At 43.3% G+C, this 20,310-nt stretch overlaps 1 protein-coding gene across 1 annotated transcript in view; it reads left to right on the top strand.

Moving 5' to 3' along the window:
* EXOG (exo/endonuclease G) overlaps positions 1 to 20,310 on the top strand; it is a 171,961-nt gene that overhangs the window by 63,432 nt on the left and 88,219 nt on the right. The window contains exons 2-5 of the mRNA XM_078663206.1: positions 2,213 to 2,362; positions 3,426 to 3,565; positions 6,342 to 6,418; positions 19,315 to 19,429. Of these exons, the coding sequence (XP_078519332.1) occupies positions 2,213 to 2,362; positions 3,426 to 3,565; positions 6,342 to 6,418; positions 19,315 to 19,429 (482 nt within the window). The remainder of the gene's footprint in view (positions 1 to 2,212; positions 2,363 to 3,425; positions 3,566 to 6,341; positions 6,419 to 19,314; positions 19,430 to 20,310) is intronic.

The following is a 20,310-nucleotide window of genomic DNA, read 5'->3' as shown; positions in this document are numbered from 1 at the left end:
TAGCCTATGAGAAGAGTAAGCCTCACAGCAGTGAAAACCAAATTTAGCTGTTTATCACTTCCAGGTCATATAAAACTTAAAAGTGAGTGTAAGGCTTGGCAAGTTGTTTTAGATGCCAATTCGAAGTGGCAGTATGCTGCACACACAGTGTGAGAAAAACAAGGACCCCCTGGGTAATAATTGTAAAGAACACTCAGGCCTTGCAATGGCAGGCTCGAGACAGGTTTAAAAGGCTACCTGTGTGGGTGACACAATCTGTACTGCAGACTCAGAAGTAGCATTTAATTTACAGGCCCTGGGTATATGGTATACCACTTTACAAGGGACTTACAGGTAAACTAAATATGCCAATCAGGTGTACACCTATGTTCCCATGTTTAGAGGAGAAGCACCTGCACTTTGCACGTGTCAGCAGTGGCAAAATGCTCAGAGTTCTTAGAACAACACAAAGTTACAGCAAAAAGTGGAGGTAAGCAGGCCAAACGTTGGGGGAAGACCACCCTAAGGATGACAGGTCTAACAATTTTAAACAAAAAAAACACCAGAAATTCACCAGTTGTAGTTAAACTGAAGAAACTTTAGCCTGAGCCCTCACTAGTGTGTATATTTTTATGTTTTCATTTATTGGAATTTACTTTACTGCCTTTAAGCAAAGTGCTTTACAAAATGAAATTAAATAGTTCAATGAAATTATGCAATGATTAGAAAAAAAGACGGGAAGAAAAAAACAAGGTTGAAATAGTAGAGTAACATTGCATGAATAATAAATAATGCACACTTACCAGTCATGTAAGTTAATTTCTAAAATGACATAATACCAACTAAGGTTCAAGTGGTAGGTGCCCTCGTCCACTATGGAAGGAGACACCGCAACCGAGCTGCATTCACAGCCCACAGCTGACGACACCCAGAAGGAAATCAGATACAACAGCCAGCCATGACACAGTCAGCTGTCCATGGGATTCATCCCCCAAAGGCCTCCTGGTGGTAAGAATACCATAGGTTATTAACTGGTCTTTAAACCAACCTTAGGCACCAGCTCTATGGAACACTTTTGTTCTTTGTGCAAGGGAACTCTTATTGTCAAGAAAAGCATTGACTCGTTAACACCAGACATCTCTAGTTGGATGAGGCAGAACAATCCTTGTGTTGTCTGGCACTTCCACACCTGACCATTGGGGAGCAGGCAGTCTCCATGCCTGTAACGGGAAACAACCTTTACAACGCAACTTTTACAACGCACTACCATTACAACTCAGTCATTACAACGAAGCATCCCTTACAACGCATGCCATTACAACGCAACCATTACCACGCATGACACTACAACGCATACAATTACAACTCATGTCATTACAACGCATACCATTACAACGCATACCATTACAACGCATAGTACCCTTACACTATCCAACACTTACCCTACTGTTGCACCCCCTGGAGTTAGAATAGTAAATTTTACCCCTACACTATCCAACACTTATCCTACTGTTGCACCCCCTGGAGTTAGAATAGTAATCTTTACCCCTACACTATCCAACACTTACCATTCATGCAATGTAATGGTATGCGTTGTAATGGTATGCTTTGCAAAGGTAGTATGCCTTGTAATGGAATGCGTTGTAAAGGTAGTTTTAAAAAATTTGTTGTAATGGCATGCGTTGTAATGGAATGCGTTGTAAAGGATGTTGCGTTGTAAAGGATGTTGCGTTGTAAAAAATGCGTTGTAAAGGTATGCGTTGTAACGTCATACATCCCCATTAACACAGTGTCTGGTTGACTTGTCTTCTTGACGCTCTTCTTTAGCTGAGATCTTTATTGTGCCCAGATTGCACAAATGAGAAGATGCACTTAGTACAGATCAGAGCGAGAGCCATTGCGTGTGGTTCAGATTTGTGTGGGCTCTCTTGTATTTTTCTTTTTCTTTGTCAATGTAGTTCAGTAATAAACAGACAAGTTTGATGTTTGTTCTACTACTCCAGCCAGAAGATTGTTTAGAGATTTAACGCTATCTTGAGTAAATGACAAAGCGAATGGCAAAATATGTTTCAAATGAATGCATCACAAAAATGTTGTAATTTGGTTGCTAAATGGTACAGTTCACTGTTTCAGATTGACCTGCGATTAAGAGGAAATTTCCTAGGCGTACCGACAATCTGATCTCATAATACTGGTCACAAATTTGTTCCTGACTTCTCGTTTTTTTCCCTAGAACCCTGTGAAGACCAGCTGCTGAAAGAGTATGGACTCCCTGTGGTTGGAGCTGAGATCAGACACTACACAAATCATGCACTGTCCTATGATCAGGAGAGACGAATACCCAGATGGGTAATAGAACATATTTCCAAAAGCAAAGTAGTAGGTACGTGGAGGCAGTGACGATGTAGAAATGGTGTTCTTTTTTGGGCGTGCTCTAAAATTAAATGCTATTTGCAGGTATTTAACCTTCATTCAGGAAAAGGTATAAAGACAAGGCAATCCGAACTCTTTAGTTGTGCGAAGCAGTTCTAAATATGTTGTTCCTTGGATTAATTTACATGTGTTGGTTGTAGCTGTATTTTTATTTTTTTTACAATGCAGGTTAACAATCAACGATAAGCTTGTTCTGTATTGACTTCCAAATGTAGTTGAGTTATTAGCATTGGTTATGCGCTCTAACACCAGTGGTCACTAGGCACTATGCCAAATGTAACTGGAGAAATAACAGCGAAAACATCATAAGGGTTATTAAAAGCTTGTATAAACAGCCATATTTTAGGCCAATGACGAAAATGAAATAAAAAAAATTCAGCACTTAAATTAGGGTAAAAGAGGTCCAGAGTTTAGATGTGTTGATTGGGGAGTGGGAGCTAACCCTGCTGATCACCATTTATGAAATCTAGGGTTGGCCATTAAATTACAAGAGGAAGATCCCAGACTCCTCTAGGGAACACAACATTGGAGCTATCCTAGATCAAGATTTATGTACGGTGCACAAGGTTTTGAAATGTACACGTTGTCTCGCAGGGTGCCAATGGCGCTACCGAAGCAGCGCATAGGGTAAGAGTAAGAGATAGAAGCCACCAATCTGGCCACCATATGCTGGATGATGTGGCATTCTTTCAGTAGGGTCGTAAGTACCTCCAGATAGAGTGCATTTGCATAACCTGTTCATGACCCTATTAGTTAAAATATAGTTTTGTTTGTGGTATGTGGGGATCCATTACTCTTGTCACCGACAGGTGGTAAAGCACAAAGATTTTATTCGTTTTTGCAATGAAGCGAAACTGACGCCACTTTTTAATTTCACTGATCTGTCATCTGTTACGAATTTAAGAACGCAGTATAAAAATGTGGCTGTATCTTATTTCTAGGATTGCGCGTGTCCATAACAAATGGTTTGTATTGTAATGCTTACCATGAAACTTGAATTTCTCCTTCTCCAGGTACAGCCGATCGAAGACATTGCAAATTCAAGCCAGATCCTAACATCCCACTAATATTTACCGCTACCAATGAAGATTATTGGAAGAGTGGCTGGTCGCGAGGACATATGGCACCTGCCGGAAATAACAAGTTTTCGATGGTGGGGGGCCTTTTTATATCACATAAGGATTTCAGACATGGGATCGTGAAATGCTTTCAAATGCTGGGTGTGCATGCTTTATAATCTGCTATTAAACGACAGCCTCTGTATCAAGGAAAGTTGTACCACTTGTGTTGAACTTTTTTTTATAAAGTGTTGTTACAGCCACTGGTGTTTTAACTGGCTTTCGAAAATTGCTCTGAAGATCGAAAACAAAAGACATCTTGAGTTACCGATACCTACTTATTTCCCGCTTTACAAAAGCGTGTCTACCATGACGCAATCTAATCAGAAATCTCTTGCTTGCTATCACCCTGAACCTCTGAACACATTCTTTCCTTGTCTTAAATTAGTCTGAACTGTCTGTTATGCCACGTGCTTGGTCTTCACTAAACACCGTAGCAATGAACCCAGTTATGGTGGCTCACCATCCACCATGGACTTTTAGTGCGTAAGATGATAACGCAACGGATATACCAACCTCAAGGTTAAAAACACTTAATTGTGGATGAGGAAAGAGTCCACTTTTTTTATGTCCTGTACATATACCTTGCAATTGCCTGACCTGTTTGGAAGAAGGTCCTGTGGAGTGCGTTTGTGTGTGTAATTATGGGGGTCTCGAAGCATTATTAAAATGAAATTTTCTCAGTGCGTTCCTGATTACCCCTGTAAGCTAGAAAAAACACACCTACTACCTCAACTTGCTCCACGTTCCCATCCCCCTCCTTTCAAACAAGGTGAAATATTTTTCTGTCTCCTCCTTTTGCAGTCTCGCCACTTTATCGCTCAAATAAAAAACATTGGCAACCTGTAAACTCTTCACCACCCTCGGGATTGTTTTTCCCTTTCCCCAGGAGGGAGGCAGAAGCTGCTAACATGCTCTTGATACTCTCACAACCGCATAGCTGCTAGCAAATGCTCCCACTTGTGTTCTTCTTGGTCTCTAACGAACCGAAGTAGACTGTACCTGAATTACCCCTCTCGATTCTGAAAGCATGTATCTTTTGCAATGGTGTGCTCAGCTTAATTTTCATTCCTTAAGACCTAGTCCTGTGTACCCCTTTCTATGCCTGAAAAACAGTCTGCCTGCACCCATTACTTCACACATTCTCGCCTTGCCCTTTTCCTACCAGAACATCTATCTGTCTCAGATCACTGAAGGTGTATACATGCTCTGCTGCTGCTGCAGGGAAAGATAGGTTTGTCTGCCTCGTCTACAGGATGATGTCAAGACTAGGCCTCAGCTGAGTTCCGCTATGTGGAACTCCGCGAAGTGACCAAAAAACGCTGCAGTGCTACGTGGAGTTCCATAAACGTCGGAGTGCATTAGGTCGTGCCATTCGTGCTGATTTTTAGCACCCTGTGTTTCTCCCGCGCTGGAAAATCACCACAAATGGCGCCATAGGCACTGCAAAAGAGCGCAGCTTCTTTCTGCTGCTCGAGTAGAAGTTATACTCGAGCTGCAGCTTCCTCAACACGAACAGAAAGTTTCTCAACACAAGCGGTTCTGACTATCCACAACCGCCTGCGTTGAGAAATCTCACTGAAAGGTGGTCTAGCATTGGATTTTCCACGCTCGCGCTCGTGAGCGAGTACAGAAACTCTGCTCCCTGCTCTGCGAAGAACTCCGTGTGATCTGCAGAGTTTGGAAAACTAAGAACAGAGCAGAGTTCACCGCCCAGGCCTAGGCAAGACCTAAAGAGCACCTCCGTACCTCTCACTGTGATGCATGAGGAGGGCTGCTCACAGGCCCAGAGTGGCCGTTGTGGGCACCGGGCAATCCCCCGGTCGGCCGCAAGGGTGGGGGCCGGTTTTGGGCCCTGGGGGCCGTTTTTGTTGCAGAGCCGGTTTTGCAGTATAGCTGCAAAATCGGCCCTGTAACAAAATCGGCGGCCCTGGCAAAGCGCTCGCCCCCCTCCCGCCCGGGGGGCGGGGGGGCCGGCCAAGCACTTTGCCAGGGCCGGTTTTGGTTCCCAGTTCGGCCCTGGCTGCTCATGTGTTCTCATAGCGCCATCTTAAGGAAGTGAATACAAGGCCCAGGCAGGTGGTTACCCTGCTTGATTAAGGCCCATGCTGTTTGTCTTGTCCCCATCTACGTAGCTGTTCAAGTCTCCTATGTGAGAATCCTTGCTGAGAAGCACCAAGAAATCCACTGAAATATGTTCTTCACAGTACATATTGGCCTTGAAAGTAAAAACACCATCATCATTTAGCTGTAGGAGGACAGGGTAAGGGATTTGTAAAAAGTATGGAGGCCTACTTAGATCATTCCTTGCCACAACTCTGGGCACGGTAACTTTGGTTCACTGAAAAAGTGCAGCTGATCACTTGGATTTCACTTTTTAGTTGCTGGAGAAAGCTGAACTAAAACGTAGTTGTCTGTACTAGAAGTGTAGATATTCTTTGAAATGGAAAATGCATTACCTCATGGGGCAGTAAGGCAATTTAATATATCTTGTGCATCCATTATTTCAAAATGCCGTTTTTGTGATTTTCTTGAATGCGGTGCAATAAATGCTGCATGGTTTAGCAGCAGCGATCACCTTTTAACTTGCATTGGTGCTGATTAAGAGAATTGCAATGTGTGCATGCTGCTTGCCAGCCAGTAAATGGCCCACTTGTATCTTTTTTCTCTTATAAAATCATGGTTATGCTTACGTCTGGCTACAGAGCTCTGTCATCATCCGTGTGAGTTATGATTTTATCCACTTTCATAGTGCGCCCCTATACACTTCACTATTTCATTATTTTAACTGAATTATTTTTCTTGTTACAGGAAGCAATGGCTGAAACCTTCTATCTGTCCAATATTGTGCCACAGAACTATGAGAATAATGCTGGATTCTGGAACAGGTCAAAAACTATTTTCTTGTTGTAAAATGTTCATTAGTCACATTTATTTTATTTCAGTGCTTTGCCTTGGTTCCCCTGTTATATTCCATATAGGTACCCAAATAGGCGCAGGTAAATACTGCAACCTTTCACCTATATCCTTCCCTACATTTCATACATAACGGTTCATAGGGACTGACCTTCTACCTAGATACGATACTGCATTCAGAACACAGGTTTTTCCCTGGTTCGATACTCATACATTATGCATGATGCTTCTTGGAAGCACGGCAGGACGAACATCTCCTGTATAATATCTATATGAAAGTTCAAGCCCAACGTCTTCCTTTAGGCCGACACAGTATCACAGAAAGGTAGGACCCCTGGGAGACCTGTTGGTATATATACATCATGGCTTGCTTAGACACTCAGAGGAGATAATGACTTCCCAGCTGACACACTGACCAGAAACGCTGAGGTTCCTGCATGCAGAAGCTCCAGCTAGCAGTAGTCTAACATCCCTCGCGGGTTTTCCAACTCGAGACCAGGACGGGGTCCCATATTCTCTCCTTACACAGGTAATGGGGTTGACTAGACCTTAAAGGGATTCTTGGGATAGCGCATAATGCATAACACCTACATCAATGCTAGGTACATTTAGGTACATCTAGTTAGGGAGGCATTGTAGGAGTACGCACTTTCTTATCATGTGTTGTATGTACTTGTATATATTCATGATTACTGCAAGATGGTGGAACTGGACCATCCCTTTACTTTCGTAGTACTGCTAATCATATATCTCTACTACTGTCTAATGGTTGTTACAGCAAATCTATTCTACACTAGAATCACAGCTGTTCAATAAATCTTTATTGAAATGCCAGACTGTTTATTCTGTGTATCTCTGAGACTAACGAAGTAGTCACGAGTGACTGAGCGTAAAGTAGTATATTGTTTCCACGATCCTGAGGGATCCGGGCCGTCATGTTCTGAGGTTGCCAGAAACAAATCTAGTGGCACTGTGAGCTAGCTTATGCAAACAGGTTAACATCCAGTGGGGTGCTCGGAATCAGTCTGCCACCAAACCCACAGTTTATGTTATCCGAACGTGCAGATCCTGTATAGGATATATAGGAACTACACAACACCCCCAGAAGCAGATATGAAAAGAAAATCTTTATTAAATGTGCGCGTGCGTTTTAACGTATCTCTAGTTTTTTTAAACATTTCATTGTTGGGGAAACAAGATCCTGCAAATTGGAATTTAAAGTAATTCCTAATAGTTGACTTTCTATAAAGTGTAGGAAGCTGGGGGTATGCATGCATCCCTAACTGGCAAATGAGGTGATAACTGCTGAGGGCAAGGGGTGGGTGTAGGGTGGGGTTTAAACCACCCATGTCTCCTGGGAGCATTTTTATTGTATTCAATAAAATCATTGCATCCTTCTGAGGCTGAATATTCTCCCATCCTCATACCAACCCCCCCCCCCCCCCCCCAATCAGGCCATACTGACTATTAAAGTCCCTCTCATGGCTGTTGTGCTGAATATTCTAGAGCAGTGCATCCCAAACATTTTAGAACCATGACCCACTTTTCCGAACAACAAACTTTTGCGACTCACCTTGCTTTAATGGACACAAGATTTCTGTTTTTTTAATGTAACTAAAGCATCGTGTGGTAGCTCACTATAATTTATAGACTGCACATTTTCATTTGAAATTACTTTAAGGTAATTTTATATATAAAGAAAACAACAGCACCTCTTATGTAGTTTACACTACAGAGTTACCAAATAATTCTCCTTGAATTATACTGAGACTATTTTTGAGAGTGTTAAACCCTGTATTCTTTTATACCTGCAATGCCTGCGAGTGGTATAAAATGTGAGGGTTTCACTTGTAGACGAAGAAGAGTATACCTATCTTATGATGGACTGCAAGATCTTTACAATAAGCTTTTGCAGTACCAAGAAGAACAAGCATTTGCCATGCAATAGGTCTCACATTTGTGAAAGTTAGAGCTGTTGAAAATGACAATGTTTTAATTTTGTTTTTTGGTGTGGAGTGATCTTTGTAAAGCGCTATTGCCATTTATGTGACCTAGCGGTGATGGAGAACCAGAAAATGGGAAATAGGTTATGAGGGAGGGAAGACAAGACTAATATGCTGGCTGGAAAAAAAAGTCACCACATCCTGGAAAAAGTAAACACTGATGGGGGAATGCAGGATTAAGTAAAGTATGTAAAATGTGTGCAGGAGTAACATGGTTACTTTAACGGTTTTACATTTATTTAGAAATGAATGAGTGTTTTTGTTTGAAAAGTTAGACATGACTCTAGGAGAGATGTGATCAGTTGGATTTATTGCGAGTGGACCATACAGGAGCTGATGAGCAAACCTAATGTCATGAGCTCTGTGGTATTTTATTGCCTTCCTGTGCGCATAATATTGGTGCCCAACATCCAGGACATACTGTTTGGGGTCAAGGCCACCATGTTTTCATGTGTATTTTGTCCTTGGGCCCAGCCTCCTGGGCACAAACTGGCTGCTGAGTTGTTAAAATTGCACGCTGCGTGTTTAGTCGTGCCTTAAGGGGTTTGCAGGACACTCACTGTGTTCCTCTCGGAGCTTGTTTGCACATGCTAGCTAAATTGTTTTTCTCGTGTCATCTAGAATGTTATGCTGAATCGAATTTACCACAGTTTTTACTTGGTCACATCGTCTGAAACTTTTAAAATTGACCTGTTTAGCGCTGCTCTGCTCTGTTGAGCTCAAACACTCAATCCAAAACAATTGTATGAGTTTGACGGGACGGGTGGAAGCGATTTCCGGGTTCTCCAGCACGCCACCTAGAGCTGCCATCTTGGGGAAGGGAGCGCTCTAGTCTTTGTGGCTGCTGAGCTGGTAACAATGTACGTTGTGGACGCGCCACTGGTGCGCCAAAGGCGCGCCTAAGGCAAGCCCGTCTGCGCCCGTCCGCTTCCCGGTAGCGGCCAGCGCCAGCCACCCTGCCGGTCGGGAGCAAGGTCGTCAGGGCAGATTGTGTTATACGGGCATTGCCCTGCGAGATATTGATATTCATCGCTGTCCCTGTAATGGTAACTGAGAGGTTTTGGCTAGCAGTAACAAAGTATGTTTGACCTGTGGTTTAAGGCTGACTTCAGGCCTTGTTACCCCATCTCATATCAGCACCCCCTCCCCAGAGTCCATGAAGGTCCCCTCCATCACTGCAGCCATGATTAACGTCAGATCCCTCATGAAACATCACGTCAAGGTTTTCGATCTTCTCAACGTCACTTCCCTGTTCTCTTGTTTATCATAGAGTCTTGGCTTGATGCCTCGTCTGACCCCAATGTTACTCTTGCTACTCCAGTTGGTTACAAGATTATTAGAGCGGACAGCCCAGAAGGGAGGGGGGGGGGGGGTAGACATCTTCTACAAAGATAAGTGGGAGTTGCGGAAGGGAGGTGTCACTTCATGGGGGGCCTGCAAAGTCCTTGACTTTAGCATTCGCTTTTTGCACAACTTCACGCTGGGGGGCTCGCTCATCTACAGGCCCCCAGGGCATGCGGGTCCGTTCCTGCAGGCCTGTGGTGATGCTATTGTAACTAGGGCACTGCGATTCTCCAATTATGTTGTCCTGGGGGACCAAAACATCCATTCTGATCAGGTTCAGGCTACGTACACGTTAAATTTTCTGGATATCTTGCACCTAGCCCAATTAATCCAGCGGGTCGGGCACCCTCCCCATCAGGCAGGTCACATTTTGGACCCAATCTGTACCAATTTCCCTATCCCGATGAGGGACCCGTGTCCAGTCTCCTGTCCGATCATTTCCTGACATATTTTCTTGGGAGGTGCACAATGCTAAGCCCCCAGTGTGCCCCGTTCGCAAACCGGCTTTTGGCAAAATTGCCTCCAGTGCTCTCATTCATACTCTGGAAACCTCTAGACCCACTCTCTCGGGTGACTTGGAGAGCCGACTAGATGATTTCACCAGCTGGGTTTCATTGGCTGTCAATTCTCTTGCCCCGCTGAGCTCAATTAGGCCCGCTAGGGGATCTCCCTCTAAAACCTGGTACAGCCCAGAACTCCGAGAATTGAAACACGAATGCAAGATTCTTGAGCGAGCATGGTGCCGCAGTGACTACTGCCCTGCAGCCAAGCTGAAGCTCAAAGCCAAGTAAAACATTTATTATGAGGCCATAGCTCATGCTGAAAGGGAATATTTCATTACACGTATCGACTCTGCTAAAAACGATGCTAAGGAAATTTTCTCGGTAGTATAGAGCTTTTCGTCACCTCTAGCCCAGGCTAGTGCATCTCCATCTTCAGTCGCCTGGTGCGAGACTCTTTCTACATTTTATTTGGACAAAATCCGCACGATTCAGGTGACTTTTTTACCAGGTGTTAATGAGATTGAGGCAATGTCCTCGACTTCTCCGGTGGGCACTATACACTGCCTGGATGACTTTATTCCAGTGAACTTGTCTGATTCACTTAGAATCCTGAAGAGTCTAAAGTCTGGCTCTCCTTCTGATCCTTGTCCGGCCAGGTTGCTAGCAGCAGCCGCCGAGACGATTAATCCCGAGGTGAATAGCATTGTCAATCTGTCCCTCCACACAGCTAGCGTCCCTGCGTCCTTGAAACAGGCCAAGATCTTACCACTTATAAAAAAAAACCATCATTAGACACTTGCAGTCCAGGGAACTACAGGCCTATCTCTCTATTACCTGGTCTGGCCAAGGTATGTGAGAAGATTGTCACCAAACTACTCACGGAGTTAGTCGAAAGAGAGGTTCTCCTGCATCCCGCTCAGTCAAGGTTCCGAGCAGCTCATAGCACGGAATATGTGCTGGTGGAGGTGGTGGAGGCCATTCGGGACTGCTTGTACGCCGGCGGGAGGGCAGCATTGATTTTGCTTGACCTGTGGGCGGTGTTCAACACGGTCCCTCACTCTCTTCTCCCCTCACGTCTGGCCAGGATAGGTGTGTCGGGGACTGCCTGGGATTGGCTCAGGTCCTTTCTCGATGGTCGGGCCCAGCAGATCTGGCTGCCTCCATCTGCCTCTCTTCATGGGGATGTGATGATGGGAGTCCCTCAGGGGGTCCTCCCTCAGTCCCCTTCTTTTTAACATTTACGTGATCTCCTGGTCTATCTGGCTGAGAGTTTAGGAGCTAAGGTGATGGCTTACGCCGATGACACACAGCTGCTCTTTACCTGGGACAGTGATGACAATTCTGGTACCGTAGTTCATCACTGTCTCTCCTCCATTTTCAGGTGGCTCACGGGTGCTCAACTAAAATGCAACGAGGAGAAATTAGAGATTTTGCTGTTTGGAAAATTCCCTCCCAGGTTTCGGGAAGCTCTGTGGCCACCTGACTTTCCCTAGCCCTCCTCTGAAGGGAAGCTGGCAAAGAACTTGGGGGTTTGGTTGGACAAGAGCATTCTTTCTCTTTTCACATCACGAAGCTTGCCGGTACCTGCCTTGGCCTTCTCTTTTTTTTTTGTTTTTTTTTTAGAACAAGGAGAGGGGATGGAATCTGAACTTCTAGACATATTAACTCAAAGAAAAAATGTATAAATAAGCCCACACCTGGGATTGTATTTTTAAATCTGTCCAAGTACTGCGCAAAGTGTGTGTAATAATAGTCTTTTAAATTTGGTAATGAGAGGCCTCCATATTCAGTTTTTTCGTATAAAGTCCGTATATCGATTCTAGTTTTTTTTTTTTGCCCAGATAAATGCGGAAAATATAGATTCTATTCTAGAGAAAAAAGAGCCAGGTAAAAAGACTGAGATAGTGGAAAATAAAAAATTGAAAAGGGGGAGTATTGACATTTTAATCAGAGCAATTCGACCGAGAATAGATAGTGGTAATGGATCCCAGCGAGCAAACATTAGACGGACCTTCCAAAGCAAAGGGACAAAATTGAGTATATATAGATCCTGGATTGTAGAAGAAAATAAGATCCCCAAGTATCTTTTAGGTTTTGGATTAATACAGCCATATAGATCTGGATGTAATACTGGGTTCGCACCTCCACAGACAAGAATTTCTGTCTTTTTTTTATTAATTCGATAGCCCCCTAAAGCCTCGAATTCTTCAAAAATCTGAAGAGCCTGTGTCTGTGATTGAAGATCCGGTTTAATTAATAACATAATGTCATCCCGTATAATTTTATCTTGGCCATAGAGATGACCGGGGGAACAATCTGTACACAATTCTGAATAGCTACAGCAAGTGGTTCAATAAAAAAAGCGAAAAGAATAGGAGACAAAGGGCAACCCTGCCTAGTTCCCCGCTGAACTAAAATTGAACCCGCTAACAGTTTATTAATGATTATATTGGCGGAGGCACCAGTGTACAGATTCTGTATTAAATTTATGATTTGTTGTGGGATCCCAACATATTTTAAAATAATAAAAAGTGTATCCCAAACCACCAAATCAAAAGCTTTTTCTGCATCTAAAAGTAAAACCAAAGCTTCTAACCCCCGTGACTCAAAATAATCTAGTGCCTCAATTAAAAAATGTGTATTTGTAAATAATTGTCTTCCTAAAATGAATCCATTTTGATCGGGATGAATCAAATCCGCCGTAATCTTATTAAAACGAAGTGACAATAATTTGGTAGTAATTTTACAATCTGAGTTTAGTAACATGATCGGTCTATAAGAGTTGGAGTCTTTTGCTTCTTTCCCCTTTTTCAAAAAGCTTACAACCGTACCTTCATGAAAAGATTCGGGAACTTGCCCACCATCGAGCATTGAATTTAATAATACCAGAAACAAATCATCAAAGGAGCTAAAAAAAACCTTAAAAAACTCAGCAGGTAACGAACAGTCACCCTCCGACGCTGCCCGTTCATGGTCCTGTTTGTTCCCCCGGAGATACCGTATTCACCAGGGGAGGTGATCATGATTGGTACTGGGCGAGAGATAACGGACCAAACGGAGCATGAGCCATCGCTAACGTCCGTATTGGCAGCGCTTGGGGCGTTTCATTCGTATATGGATGACCTGATACAAAAAATGGATACGGGCCTATCTGAGATGGTGTTTGGGGAACCGGACCCTGCTTCACTGCAGGAACAACAACCGGCTGCGATTCAAGCAACGGCCATTTTGATTCTGCGCGAGGACCCCGTGAGGAAACAAGTGTCGAAACCCTCGGTTGGTGCTTCTGAGAACTGTATTCCTGAGGTCATGAGCACATCGCTAAGCCCTCCAACATTGCTGACTTTGGATGTATCGATTGACGTTCCCCTCCCGGAGACTTTTGTTGTTGACTGTTCTTCCACTTTGTTTTCATCCTTTCCTGCCTTAGTGACCGTACGATTGTGGGAAAAACTACATTGGGACTATCCATCCAGGAGGGAGATTTTTTGTGCTGCTGAAGTACTCGTGGACTCACTGACTTCGAGTAGTAATGGACAGTTTCCTGTTGGACTCCTTTTCTTCTTTGATTCTCTCGTTGACATATTAGTCTTGCTGGGAGGGGTTCGCGTGATGGTTCGGAGGGGTCAAGGTTGAGATCGATTGACCAGGACGGTTGGTTTGGCTCAAATGGGTGTTCGATCTGCAACTGTTGGACTTACGTGAGGCTGGGCGGTGTATTATGGCTCCCCCTAATTTTCTTCCACTATAATCGCTGATACACTGTATTTTACTATAGGGGGTGCCTATCTCTGGCCGGGGGCAAAGGGGCTGGGAGCCTATACGTATATGCCCTCCCCCATGTTTTTCTCTTTTCCATCTTTGGAACCTAGTTAGTTGGGGCGACAGGCACGCTGCTAGTTGGGGTTAGGCGACAGCCATATGCAGGGGTGCAGGGTGGGGGGATGGGTTTATTATCTTCTTTGTGTGTCCTTCTTTTTGTTTCTCTTTCCTTAGTCTTTCTTGGTCTTTCCCCTTTTAGTATAGTTGGTGACATATCCTGCTTTCTTTTAAATTCCAATGTCCGGTGGCCTCGCTTCTTCTATTATCCTGATCATACAGGGTGGGCGGGATTGGATGGCTCGTGCTTAAACTGTTTCTCGATTGTATTATTGCAATATCTGTTTTGGACTTATCAACGCAGGCGCACCAGGGATCCTTCTGTTGCTCCAAGTCTATCCTGTCCAAATAACTGTCCAATCCATTATTGTGTATGAATGTATGGCACCGGATGTGTCTATTTTTTCTTCTTGTTTTAAAAATAATAAAAAGATAAAAAAAAAAAAAATCTCAGCAGGAAAACCATCAGGGCCGCAGGCCTTACCCAGTGGAAGATCCTTTACAACTAGTTCCAATTCTTCCCTGGAAAATGGGCTTCGCATAATTGTTTGATCGTCTAAAGATAAACTGGGAAGTACATGTCTCCCCCCAAAAATCTGAGAGATTTTGATGGTCAATGGAATACTGTGTACTGTAAATTTTGTGATAGTGGGAGAACATTATTGAACTTATTTCTGCCTGATCAGATGTCTCAGTATGAGTGACAGGACTTTTTAATGACTGAATCATATTCGTAGCAGCTTGTTCTTTCACCTGCCAGGCTAAAAATTTTCCCGTAAAGTTACTTTCTTCGTAGACTTTTTGTGATTGTCTACGAAAAACCTCTTCGCTCTGTGAAAAATAATGGGCACTAAGTTCACGCTTAGCTTCACTAAGTTGTTTCTGAACATTACCAGTTGAATTGCGATGTCGTTGTGCTGTTAGGTCCTGAATTTTTTGTAGCAGAGAATTCCTAATATTTTTGACAGTGAGCCATTCAACCGCATCTTTGCTTATGACTATGCCCCGAATAAAGGTCTTCAGGGAATCCCAAATAATATGTAAGGGAGCGGTACCTGTGTTTCGAGCAATAAAATCTGTAATCTCTAATTTGAGTGACGTAACCCAGTTTATCTCCTGTAAATATGTTTTTATTAAAGACCCAACGTTTAGGGATTTTAATATTGTTTCCCACATCAAAATTAATAACCACCATCGCATGATCTGAGAAACCATTATGACAAATTTCCTGAGAAAAAAACTTTAGCTATCTGGAGGCCAGAAAAAAATCAATGCGGGAGGATGATTTGAACCTGCCCGACCAGCAAGTAAAATCAGTTTTCCGTGGATTTTTCAAGCGCCAGGGGTCACATAAATCGAATATTGAGATGAAATTTAACATAGTCCTAAGGGATTTAGGTTTAGACTGTTTCTTTCTGCCTTGGCCTTCTCAAGACTAAGAAAATTCTTTCCTTTCCTGCCTCAAGCAGCTAGAGAAACGGTCACTTGTGCCCTCATCCTGTCACTGCTGGACTATGCCAATGCACTTTACATTGGCATTCCTGGCTACCTGATTAAAAGCTGCAGGTTGTCCAGAATTCGGCAGCCAGACCTCTGCTGGGCATCTCCACCACACATAGCGTGCAGCACCACCTGCGCTCCCTTCACAGCCTTCCAGTAGCAGAACGGGTAAAGTTCAAATCGCTGGTTCTAGCCCACCGTGCCCTTCACGGCATTGGCCCATCTTATCTGCAAAAGCATTTTACCTACTACGTGCCCTCAAGACTGTTGCGATCGGCATCCCTCCGACTCGCAATGGTTCCCCGATTTCAGTTCCAGAGGTTGGGAGGCAGGTTTCTGACTCGGAGGGCTGCGGCAGCGTGGAATGCACTTCCCCTGGCTTTACGCAATAATGAAGACCTGTCAGCATTCAAGAAAAATCTTAAAACGTATCTTTTAATCCACTAGTCTCCTGCTCCCCTAAAAACATCGCGCCGGGACACTCACGAGTAGCCGTGCGCGCTATAAATCCAAATAACATAACATAACAAACCCTTTGGCTGCCAGTTTTCAGTACCACATTATGGATCAGGGAAGGGCACTGTATGCAGTTAAGGTAATATTTTTGTCCATGTGTGAATACTGTTCAAACTTGTATTTGTGGTTCATTAATTGAAAGCCTTTATTATTTGGTTGAGCGCTCTAAGTAAATGTTGTAAGCTCTGACTTCACTACTGATAGTGGTTCCAGTATAAAAATGTGTACACACGTTTTCAAAGTTTAGCAATATGAGTCTATGTATAATGCTCCCAGAATGCTCTCTCATTTGATGCAAATATTTGCAGAAGCTTGAAAGGAAGATCGACGATTCTTTGCTTTCAAAATAAAATGTTCATAAAAAATGAAAGCAGGAAAAATAACATTTTGATAAACTACTGTACAATTTCAGGTACCATTTCTTTGCAGCATATTTTAGTAGCATGTTGATGCATGCTAGCATTTCCCAAAAATATTCATAATGGAAAATCAGTGCAATCAGTTTCAATAAGATTATGGGAAACCAAAATAAGCAAGCATTGGCAAAGTCATTAGGTCTGAAATTGATGGTCAGCTTTTTAGTTTTGTCAATGTGTGAATTGTTTTGCCATGGTTTTTGAAAAACCTTATTGGTTTGGCAGCTGCTGGGCCCTCACCATTATAACATACATTGGCAAAATCAAAAATTGTTTTTGGGTATTAAAAAGCACAGACTGCCACAGTAGTTTCTGGCACTGAACAAAACTACTTTGTGTGCCGAAATGCTCTATGTGAAAAAGCAGAATGCTGTCCCTCTCAATGGAGCCAGCCGATACAGAGAGAGAGACATAATTTTAATAAACGCAAATGGTAATGGTCAACGCCAGACCAAATTAGGGGCCCAATTATTAAAGAAAGTCTCAAAAGTACACCCATGGAATATGTCCTTGCATTAAGTGCAGCTATATGGCTTTCGTGAATTCCCAAGAATTTACAGAAGTAGGACAAGAAATAGTACTCCTAGAAAATATTTGTGAACTGCATTTTAGCATGAGCAAATATGCATTTGTAGATTTGCTCCACTTTTTTTTCGAACTCTGGAAGAAGGTTTATGTATGCCATTTTTAGGAATACATTTCCAACATTTCTCAGTATGGGAAAAGATTACAGAAGAGTTGTTGAAAACCTTTTAAAACATGCAAATTAGCAGGTTTTCACAGACTCAAAAGGGCATTCTAACCCTGGAACTATTGCTTAGCGCTACCTTCAGCTCCAGTATGTAGATCTGCAGAAACGTGGCAACATAAGGAGATTGCAAGTATTCAAACACTACTATGGTATGAGATCTGGCATAATCAGATAGGCTACATCAGAGCTGTTATACAATGAGGTTGCTGCCATAATTTGTCGCCGCACTAGAGGTACCAAAGGGACAAGTGGAATTTGTTACAGGACAAGTAGATTTATTAAGCATATTGCCCCATGGACAACTAGTTATTTTATTAACTTACGCACCCCTGTTATTTAGGTACTAAAAAGGCCCTGGTTTATGTTGTATATCAACAGAAGGATCTCTGATGCTTTGACAGTGAAGCTAGCAGTCATGATACCAGTGGGTGTCAGTTATGATGCTAGAGGCAGTGAAGCTAGCAGCCATGATACCAGGGGCTGCCAGTCATGATGCTAGAGGCAGTGACGCAAGCAGTCATGATACCATTGGCTGTCAGTCATGAGACAAGGAGTCTGGCAGCATGGTACCAGAGGCTAGCAGTATTGGTGCCATAGACATGGAAGCAGGCATGCGTGTCACAAGAGACACTGTGGTTGGCAGTCATGATACCAGAGGCTGACATTCATGAAAGCAGAGGCATAGAGGTAAGCAGTCATGATACTAAAGACACAGAGATAGGCAGTCATGACACTTGTGACTCACAGCCATGATAATGGAGGCAGGGAGGGTTGGCAGTTATGACAGCAGTGTCTGGCAGTCACAATACTAGAAACAGGGAGGGAGGCAGTCACAATACTATAATCATGGGGGTGGCAATTTTAATACTATAATCATGGGGACATGGAGTATGGCAGTCATGATACGAGAAGCTTGGGGATTGGCAATCACAATACTACAAGCATGGAGGCAGGCGATCATGGTAGTAGCGACCCGGAGGCTGGCAGTGATGATACCAGAAGCTGACAGTTGTGATATTAGGAACATTGAGGGTGACAGTCACGATTCTAGAGACGGGGAGGTGGACAGTCACGATCATACAGACAGAGAGTATCCTTTACTCAGTGATGATTCAATAGAAAAAGGCAATAGTGAAGTAACGCTAGAGAGAGGGTTTGACTCTTCATGCCAGAGGATGGGTGAACTGGCAGTCAACAGTGTTGCGTGGACCCCATAAAGAGGGGCACATAGCAGTAAAGAGGAGTCCTGACACCACAGGAACACACAGTTGGATTCCTGAGACAACGGAAGCCCAGAGACATTTCAAACTGGTAGTCAGTTTCCATGGGTGCTGTATGCACGGAGTTCCTTTTTCCTCAAATCATACACTCACCCATAATCTTGTGGCTGGGAACCTCGTTCTGGTGAAAGCCCTTGTAAATATAGCCTCTGCGGACCTCAGAGGAGCTCCTGGACTTAAGGTCCCCCAGCGCAAAGGTGATCGTAGCCGCAGGCAGACAATGGCACAGGCACTGGGACTGGCACCCAACAGAGAGAAAAAAACTTTTGAAAAGTAAAAAAAAGTGGAGGAGGTGGACAAGGCAGAGTCCTTTTCCTTTACTGAAGTAGTCTCCCAAAGGATCAAATAAACCGCTACACAGTAGGGGAACTGTAGTTGGCTGGTGCTCCTGAGTAGGAAACGGAAATGATGAATCAGGCGTGCCAACCAATTAGGAGGCACCAAAGATGACTGATGCAGACGTGAACTAATGGTAAGCAGCAGGCAGAATTTCCCTCTGTAGATTGATGACAGCAGGTCTTGCAGACATTGCATGCACGCTGCCAAGGCTCAACCTAAAAATATGTTAAAACGTGCTGACATCATATTGGAATTATTGAATGTTATTGTAATGCATTTACAAGTTTTTATAATCTTGAAAGTTCATTTTAAGTATACCTAATTGTTGTACTTGCAGGGTAGAAATGTATTGTCGTGATTTGACGGCCAATTTTGAAGATGTTTGGATAGTTTCTGGACCACTAACACTACCTCAAACTGGGGACGATGGAAAGAGAAATGTTATTTACCGGGTGAGGAGTTTCATTTGAATTTTTATATTCAGTTGTGCTCGCAGAGGTTCACATTTAGATACAGTGTGTTGATGCAAAAAGTCATTGAAAACGTTGTCTCTAAGCACAAAAGGAAGATTTAGTTTCTGGCATGTGACACATAATTGGTGATATAATTGTTACGGTTATAAACATATTGCGAAGAAATAATGAAATACTTGTTTAGAAAATATTAAATGATGTCACTGACCAGGTCGAGTGATGTTATATGTGAGGTCATAAGCAGTGCATTATGGGGCCGTAAGTTATATTTAGCTCAGCTAACTATAACTGCTGAATTTCTCTGGTTTTGTACAAGTGAAATCTGAACCTAAATATAACGTCCCTGTAACCTTTGTTTTTTTCTATTGAATTTCTATGGTCTTTTTAATTCTGTTTCCTAACTGTAAGGTCCCTGTAACCGTTCTTTTTTTCAGTGAATTTCTAAGGTTTTTTTAAATTCTATTTCCTAACTAGTGGAGAAAGGGCACAGGGCCTCCCATGATCTCTCGGCAATCTGGCTGGGTGGACTTAATGGAGGTTACAGGAGGGGTTCTTGGCCCCCAAGAACACACAGCCTCCAAGGGGATTTCATCCTTCAACCAGTAGTGCATCAGGAGCGGGTTTGCAGAGGGTTGGAGACATGGGGCGGGCCTCCCACCAGCTCTCAGCAATCCATCTGTGTGGAACTTATCGGAGGTAACAGGAGGGATTATTGCCCTCCCCACGGACCCTCACCAGCCAAGGGGACTTCATCACCCAGCAAGTTGTGCTCCAAGAAGCCCCTCTGCCGAGTGGTTGAGAAAGGAGACGGGCCTGAAGCGACTTAATTAGGAATTAGGTTATATATAAAAATATATAAT

Source organism: Lissotriton helveticus, chromosome 10, assembly GCF_964261635.1.
Source record: "Lissotriton helveticus chromosome 10, aLisHel1.1, whole genome shotgun sequence".
Taxonomy (NCBI): Eukaryota; Metazoa; Chordata; class Amphibia; order Caudata; family Salamandridae; genus Lissotriton; species Lissotriton helveticus.
Note: the sequence above shows the minus strand (reverse complement) of the source record. Positions and strands in the feature narration are given on the sequence as shown.